Source organism: Pteropus vampyrus, unplaced genomic scaffold (genome assembly GCF_000151845.1).
Source record: "Pteropus vampyrus isolate Shadow unplaced genomic scaffold, Pvam_2.0 Scaffold41, whole genome shotgun sequence".
Lineage (NCBI taxonomy): Eukaryota > Metazoa > Chordata > Mammalia > Chiroptera > Pteropodidae > Pteropus > Pteropus vampyrus.
Genome location: NW_011888822.1, coordinates 4,001,712 through 4,010,879, shown reverse-complemented (window position 1 = coordinate 4,010,879; position 9,168 = coordinate 4,001,712). Strand labels below are relative to the sequence as shown.

Here is a 9,168-nt window from a genome sequence, read left to right as displayed (position 1 = left end):
CTGAGAACACTTTAACTGGATTAATTTATTTGCCTTCTTCTGTGGTGCCAATTCTGGAAAAATGTATTTTTTGATGCAAAAATGTATAGTAGTTTAGATTAAGCGTTCATTTAAGGTTAGGTCCGTACCCTTTTTAAAAGTCAACACTTCTTGTTTCAAAGAGTGAGGAAGTGGAAACACACACATCACATCACATCACATCACATCACATCACATCACATCACATCACATCACATCACATCACATCACATCACATCACATCACATCACAAACCAGAGTGTCAGATTTTGACAGGCATGCCCATGACTAACAAGATACATACTTTGGGGGTCTTCAACTGATGTTATTATTTTTAGCATCAGATGCAGTGTACCTGGGGCAGAACTTCAAACACAATCTCCTCTACTCATCCTCTCGCCAACCATCAGATGCTCTGGAGTTGTCTTTAGTATTAGTATACTCACTGGAACCTGGGGAGGAAGTGCTTTGGATTCTAGATAGGGTATGCTTCTGCCTCTAGGTTACCAGAGCCCATCTACAAACTTATAGCAGGTCATTTGTAGGAGAGTCATAATTATTAAATGATTTTCCTCACCAGACTGGGTGCTTTTAATTCACTCATATCTACATGTTGCTTGGTTTGTGGAAAATACTTATTACCTATTAACACTTAGATATGAAGTAAAACTGACATGATGAGGGTAAGAAGAGATAGAAGAGAAAGGGGAGGAGAGAAGAGGAAAAGAGGGGAAAAGAAGGAGAGGGAAGGAGAGAGGAGAGAGATTTTTCAACAATTTACAAATAGTTCAGAGACTGCAAAATCTGATCTCCACTTTTGATTATAGTCAAGTAAAGATGGAGTCGATAGTTAGGAACTAGCATTTGATTCTTCGACCATCTGTCTCTGTGCCTGCCTCCTGTTTTCCTCTCTTAGTGATGGTCTTAGCCTAGCCTGGATAATGAGGAGCCGTATTTTATTTTGGAATGTTAAAAATCCACCTTCCAGTCATCTAATGAAGTGGGGTTCCAGGAACAGAAAGGTAAATTGAATGTTCAACCTAACTGTGATCTTAGAAGTAGTTCTAAGTAAGACCTTGGGGGAACTGGAGAAGAAGGTGCCTGGGATGGAGGGTCTGGAAGAAAGTAGAATTGTAAGGGCTGCAGTCAATTAAAGGAAGGTGCTTGCAATTTCCCTGTATGGAGCTAAGGTACTACCCAGTAATGGGCAGGAGAATAATTAAAATTAATGACAATAATTGTATTACAATTAAATTACATTAATTTATCACTTATTGGGTGCCTTTCCCTGTGTGAAATGCTTCACACTCTTACTTTCCTTTCAGCAGCCCTGTGAAATGTATATCATTATTAGCTAGCTTCATCCTACAGATGAAGTAACAGGCTTCCAAATGTAAATAATAAGTCATACAGGGGGATTAAAATCCAGGACTCCAGAGCTTAGCCACTACTCTTAAAATCATTAGTCTAAGAGGTTGAATCCTTGTTTTGCCATTCACTTCTCGGACCACGAGCAAGATTTCTAATCTCCCAAGGCCTCATTTTCCAACACCTGGTGCTCAGTAAAGAGGAGTTAAATGGAATCTGTAGAATGGGGCTGATTCTAATGGCTCTCTTTCTCTCTCAGGGTTGTTTTGAGGCTGATGGGAAACATGAAAAGATTTGGAATGCACTGACATGAAACAAATGTGAACCGCTGCGTGCCTGCAATGGGTAAAAATTTCTTGTCCCAAAAAACGCCTGTTGTCAGTCAACCTGGTCTCCTTTATGGGAAAAGCAGAGTTTGAATAATATAGCGCCTTCCTTTTCCACAAAATCTTAAGGCAGATATTGATCTCCTTAACTGTTAGAGTAGTTACTTTAAACCAAAGCTGTCACGACAAGAATTCACCAAAATGTGGGATGGTGTTTATTATATACTCATTCTTAGAGCATTCTGTCAGCTCTGTAAGATATTTTTTAAATCTACTTTACATTAATATGATAAAAAATAAAGCCTCATAGTATCACTATTTGACATGAGATCTGAAAACGGCTCAGAACATCCTTTCACAGAAATCTAGGCAGGAGATTGGCTTTAAAAGTGTACTCTAAGGAATGTGACAAAGTGATATAACCAGATGTGACATTTCAATTCCACAATCATACATCATTCAGGTGGCCTTTTACTTTCTGAGAACTGATATCTATTCATCTGTACAAGAAGGCACTTACCATAGTGATGTGAAGTAGCTAGCTGATTCATTTAGCCTGATTTTCTCCCTACTGTGTCATTCAGCATCATTAACATTGTGTTACTTCTAAAGACATTCAGATTCTCATTTTTACTTAAAGGTATGCAGTCTTGCCAAGCATATTTAGTAGAAAAAGGTACTTTAAAAAATAGCTGTTGATAAACTCGGCCTCAGTCTGTCTGAAATTGCTCACAACTGGTTACAAATGTGTAGAAATCAGTCTTTGTAATTTTTGATTTATAATACATATTGATCCTGGGCATTTTAAAAGCTCGTTTTCGATCATTGACATCTTTTTTGTGCAATAAAGGTAAATGACAACACAAGCAGAAACTTCCAGTTATTTTAACATCATAGATTCTAGCATCATCCATAACTCCAAATGGATTTTGAAGCTTCTATAACTGTCAAATGGGGAAGAAAGTCTAGGGGTTAAAGGGCTTGGTTTCTCTATATCCAGAGTTAGACAGTATAGGAGCTGTCCAGGTATATAGACCAATTAGTCTTACCCACCTCCACCCTTCTAACTTTGCAGTACGTTGCCTATCAGGATTTTGGATCCTCCTGAATGGTGATTATGAATTTGGGCCTTGGATTTGGAGAGACATGGGTTCAAACTCTTTACCTTCTATTAGTGATGTGATCCGTGAGAGTTTGGGTGACCTCTCTGAGCCTCCTTTTCCTCAACCGTAAATGTGAATAATAATATAAGCTAGGGTTGTTATGCCGATTAAGTCAGCTTGACACATAATAGAAACTCAGTCAATACCAGTTGATATTATTGTTGTTATATCAACACCATTATCATCCTTGTCGCTTTCCTACACATTGATCTTATTTACATATGATGTGTGATGTCATGTCCTAGAGGATTACAGAGTGAGATGAGAAAATAATTTTAGATGGGAACTAGCTTAGAAGGATACCTGACTTCTTTGAACTGATTGAATTAGTTCATGTCATAATATCGTCACTTTTTTTGCTTCAGACTAAGTTTATTTGACTTGGAGAGTTCTGAATTACAGAATGAAGAAAAAAATAGGTGTTTTGTTTTTTTTTAAAGCAACAACAACAACAACAAAAAGAATAGATGATAACAAGAACAGAGAGGCCTAAGTATTGATCAGTGACCATCTTTCTAAATAAATAGAATTGGTTTAAAACAAGTATAATTATTGTTAACGTATGAACAAATATTTTTCTAGTTTTTAAAGTTTTCTTAGGTATGAACCACCTTTTTGGAATCTTGTTCACACTGTAGATTTGCTTTAACCTGCTAACTCATAATTAAAGGTGGGTATAATAGCCCACCCTTTCTCCCCTAGTCCCAGCCTTGTCGTAGTGGGATTAGAATTGATAAAGTTTGCCACTTGCAGCTGCAATGGCATCATGCTGATACTCTACATTCATTCTGCCTCTGCAACTCTTAGGACTCAGGTTGATTTTTAAATTAACTTTTATCTGCTAAGTAATGAGCACATCAGTTTTTTAATATCACAGAAGTCTCATCTAGGAGCTTTCCTTTTTTATTATTAGAATTATCTCCCCCAACCCTCCCTTTCTTGCACAATGTAATAAAACAAAACCTACCCAGAGTAGTACACAACCCAGGATTTTATTATATCCTACTTGATGGAGAAGACTATTTATACAGAGATGAAATAGCATGCCTTCATAAAATTATCTCATATGAGTAGAATGTAGTTTTACATAACAAATAGATCTTTTCCCCACTTTATATGGGCAAACTAGCTGAGCCAACTTCTCTCTAGAAATCAGGATATTTCCTCAGCCTTTAGAATTCTGTGAGAGAATCTACAAGTGTCCAGGAATGGAGAATGCATGTTGATTTTACGGTGTTTGTATACACATAACAAAGTCCTTTGTGTGCCTCTCTGCACAAGAGAGGGATGAGCCCAAGATAGGTGACTTTGTTAAAGATATTTTAAAACCATTTAGACTATTTATTAATTTCAATTGAGAGGAAAAATAAAAAAAGACACCTGTCCAAAGGTTTAATTCTGCTGCATTCTTCTCCTTTTTCCGGGATAACGTATTAAAGTGTTACAAATCGGATTTTTTTCCTGGTCATTTCAAAACTGATCACCAAGTTCTACAAACAGGTGTTTCTCCCAGTTACCCTTTAAAAAGTTTATTTTAAAGTTTAGGTCTCAATAATAAATAGATTAAATTAGAGATCTGTAAATTTTTTTACTCAGGTATTCCATAAAAGAAATTTGAAAAACTGTGTTTCTACTTGTATAAAGTTGACATCTAATTTTGTTTTTATTATAAGTCTAAAGAGTTGCAAGAAATATTTTGGCATATTACAAGTATTGATATTTGAAAATATACCCGTGTAGCCATTTAAAGATGATTATAATAGAACAGTTATTTGATATTTTCTATTATCTATTAAAAGATTAATGAACAAGTTCCTCTTTAACAGTTGGAAATTTTACATGTTCCTTTTGTTCTCTTTGAAGTTGTATTTCTATTATGCAACTAAAATAGTTTAATAGAAATAATATCATGCTATAAATAAAATATAATATTATTTATAATATACGGGAAGACATTTTATCAATCACCCTATTATATTTCTTTGTAACAAAAATATGCATATAATTTACATTACTTTTTATTTACCAGCAATCCTAATGCTTTAAGTACGAAAATATTCTTTTGGATTGGGTGATCATAACAAATATTATGAATGCACTGTTGTCCAGTGTATTATAAATTTTAATAAATAATTTTAAATTTAAATAGTTACATTTTTGTTAGAAGTGTATGGCGCTGTTTTTACTTCAATTAGTTTATATTTCAGGGAGACAAATATTATTTATGACTAGAATGGGACATAATTCAGCATACGCTCTTCTATTTTATAAAATGTGTTGAGAACGCTTGCTCACATAATTGAGTAGATGAGAATGAATGGAATTTTGTTATAGCAATGTCATTAATTTATTTGAATTCCACTTGAGTTATGTGCCCTCAAATCACCTAGTGACCTGTCGTTAAAAATTATTTTTTAATGATCTGTCAGGTAATGAGTACATTAGGACTTTCACTTTTTTTTGAAAGAAAAATAATTGGAAACCTCCTTATATGCAAAAGGGTACATTACAAAGGCATTGCCAAACAACGCCAGCATTTTAAATAATCCTTTCTTTAGTGCTTCAGGGGTTTTGCATTCCAACAATGTACTATACAGTTACATTTGAGATAAAAAAGAAGGATGTTTTTCTTTTATATAATGGGAGCAGGTAATTAAGAAAGAAAATAGCAAGATATTTTCCAATGCAGGGCATTCTCAGTAAGATAAAGTTCAGGCCAATATACATGTGAAGGTTGAGAAATTTAAATTTCATTTTCTTAAAATTATCTAAGACCATATACCCCTCTGAGAGTCGTTGTATCCTTCTAAGTGTGTTTGTGTCCCTGTTTATATAGGCTGAACTACCTCGGTTTTACCCACAAGAGTTCTTGAACCAGTGTATAAGGAAAAAGCAAACAGTGCAGAGTTGGTAGTGGTTGGGGGTGGGAAGGAGGTAGGGAGGGGGAGAGAGAGAGAGAGAGAGAGAGACAGAGACAGAGAGACAGAGAGACAGAGAGAGAGACACAGAGACAGAGAGAGAGAGAGAGAGAGAGAGAGAGAGAGAATAGACAGTGAGGAAAATTGTTGACTAACTCCATAATGCTGGAATTATAAATAAATCTGCAGCAAGCCTCCCTCTTTTTTCCTTGATCTCAAGAGATTTCCAACAGTTTATCTCAGGGGAGTTTTTAAAAAGTCTGGCAATACTTTTCCAATACAGGGTCACAAAAGAATGACAGACATCATGTTTGTGTTTTAGATACAAGATATTTAAATGAAAAACAATGTGATTTCCCTTAAAATACCTATCCTGAGGGCTTGGGTAACTCCAAGGCCCTTCAAGCATTGGAAAAAAAAAATTAGAGGGTAAAGAAAAAGGTTATTTCAAAAAGCAAAGCACTTACAATGAGTGGACCCCTGTTGTTTTCCCGATATTTGTTCTGGAAGAAAATGTAAACGACTGTGGCCGCCAAGGAGTAGAGGAAGGCAAAGACAGCAACAGTGACGAAGAACTCTGCTGAAGATGAGGAGTCGCCAATCAGCGCCAGCTTCTCCCGCTCCTTTCCTTCGCAGGTAGGCACCTCAAATGTCACCTGGTGCAACCTAAAGTGCCAGATTTAAGGAGATGCTCTTTAAAATGCTATGGAGAGAAAACTAGAGGCCATATGCCTACGTGTTCTATAGGAAAAGGAGAAGTGATTTGGGAGTTTCATGGCATGCCTATGCGACAAGTTTATTAACAAAATTAGAGATTATAATTGGAAACACAGAAGTAAATGCTGCAGTTAAACATCACTCCATTGGGTTCCACAATAGCTGTCACTGGAGAGAGGGGGGAGGAGGTAAAGGAAGGGGCACCCGAAATGATGAAAAATTAGACTATGACATCCTCCTGCTTTAATTCTGCAGTGCTTTCTCATCTTAACTTGGACTCAAAACCTAACTTCTAAATGTGACCCCCGCGCCCTCCCCCAGGTCTTCGTAATCCTGGTTTAGGGTTTTTTCATTGACTGTTCCTTATGCCCTGATATTTCCCATGGCTGGCTCATTCTTGGCACTCAGGTGTAAGCTCGCATGTCATGTCCTTGGATAGTCTTTTCTGTCCATTAATCTAAAACAGCTCTTTTCCCTTAGACATTTCTATCACATCACCCTGTTTAATGTCATTCACAGCACTCATCGCCAGCCACACTGTCATGATAATGTATTTAATTACTTGCTTTTTTTTTTTTTTTTTGCCTCCACAGCCCCCTCCATAATTGTGGGGATCTTAATTTTCTTCTGTGTGTATCCCAAAGTCCAGACACTTTTTGGGCTTACTAATTCTGTAAGATGATGGATAGATCCTAATTTGATTGAACTTTTAGAGCTTCTATTTTAGACAGTAGATTCTATCAAGACAGCATTCAGGCTCAATATATTAATAGAAGAAAATAAGATTTTAGTGGGGGGCAATACTTTCTGCTCAGAACATGACAAAAGAAAACGGATTATAGCTATCAGAGTGGCTCATGTGTGAACTAGGTGGTGAACTGCAACTTCAGAAATGACTAAATTATTCTTTGAGTTTTAGGGAGGCATTCGTGTTACTGTTGGTGTGATATGAAATCTGGCGTTGCTCCAGGGGCATGGTGGAGGTCCGCAGTTCTTTCCCGCCAACGCAGTACAGAATTACAGGTCAACAAGATTTAGAAGGAGTAAGATTTATTGAAAGTGCATTTTAGAAGGAGACGGGCCACACTAAGGAAGCCTTCAGGCCTGGGGAATATGGGAGGTGAGGAGGTAAAAGATAAAATACAGAGTATGCGCCAAGGGAAGAGTGGATTTTCAGCAACAAGGGCTATAACAACGCAGAAGTGAAAAGGTCTGTTTATATTTGGGCCATGATGGGAGGTCCTAGATTATCCGTATGTGAGGTCACCTTGACTGACAGTTGGCTGCTGTATAACACTTTGCCTACTGCACATGTGCTTACCCAGAATTCAGTCTGTTATAATGAGATTCATGAACTTCCAGGCATAGACATGGTATTATAAAGATAGTATAATAAGGCTGAGGTTATGGGCAAGTTAAGGTAGTACCTTCTGCGCAAGATTCTGTGGCTGGTTAAGCCAGCAGTTTTAATGGCCTTCGTGCCCTAGGATTTGGGTTAATTTATAACCCCAAAGAGGATGGTGTTTCTGGGAGGTCCTTAAAGGTCTTCAAGGGAGGTTTTCATAGTTACAGAGCTGGGCCTTCGCTCCTGTCGCTCATGTCTAACTACCTAACACTTGGAGATAGAACCACTTGGAAAATTATCTACAAAAGTAACAACGATGATAAAGCCATTGATGACCATAATAAATTTCCAACTTATGCTTAGAAAGTATTTTTCTTACTAAGCCAAACTCAACCCCTTTATAACAGATTTGTTGTGTACATTCTCTTACAATTTAGAATAATATAATGATAAAATAATAATAATAGCAAATAACATATCAGAGCATTTCATGTGTGCCAGATATTGTGTTTTGTATGCATGATTTAATTTAATGTCCATGGCAACTGTATAAAGAAGGCACTTTATTGCCTCTTCCCCTTTCACAGATGAAAAAACAGGCTTAGAAAAATTAAGTAATTTGTCCTAAGCCACATGGCTAGTAAATTGGGCCATGGATTTAAATTTGCGTCTGACTCCAGATCTTGATTTTTTTAACTTCTGCATTAACCCATTTCTTTTTTTTTTCCCTCCCTCTTTAATCCTCCACTGCCACTTACACCCCTGACCTATGGATGTTGCCGTTTCCCCTTAAGAACTGAATCTCTGAAGGCAGGGCATCTCCTCCCATGCACTCACACTGGGCACCCAGGGCCTGGTGCAGTTGGGGCCTAGTTCATGGCTCCACTTGGGGCACAAACTCAGGACCTTCTGTGTGTAAAGCAGACGTGCTAACCACTACACTATGGAGCCACCACCTGCATTAACCCATTTCTATTAAATAATGAGAATATTAACTAGGATGAATGTCTTTTCAAACTGGAGCCCATGGACCACTAGCATCAGAATCATTAGGGGCCTTGTTAAAAATATATATTCTAGGGCCTTGTCCCAGACCTACTGAATTGAAATCTCTAGTTGACAACCAATGCAGGCAAGTCTGAGTTCCCTTGAATTCCTTACTTCTCAGAAACCTATTCTTTCTTATTTACTGCTTGACTTAAGAGAGAACTGTTTACACGGTCCACTTGATTTAACTTGTTACTGAGTCTTTTCCTGTTTCATATCAACCAGAAAAGTGTATAGCTTCAGTAAAATTCAGGAAAATAGAAGCA

At 37.2% G+C, this 9,168-nt stretch overlaps 1 protein-coding gene across 2 annotated transcripts in view; it reads right to left on the bottom strand.

Moving 5' to 3' along the window:
- The window catches only part of SYNPR (synaptoporin), a 292,410-nt gene that overhangs the window by 41,444 nt on the left and 241,798 nt on the right, over positions 1-9,168 (bottom strand). For both annotated transcript variants that reach the window (XM_011358447.1, XM_011358448.1), the window contains one exon: positions 6,261-6,459. In XM_011358447.1, the coding sequence (XP_011356749.1) occupies positions 6,261-6,459 (199 nt within the window). The remainder of the gene's footprint in view (positions 1-6,260; positions 6,460-9,168) is intronic.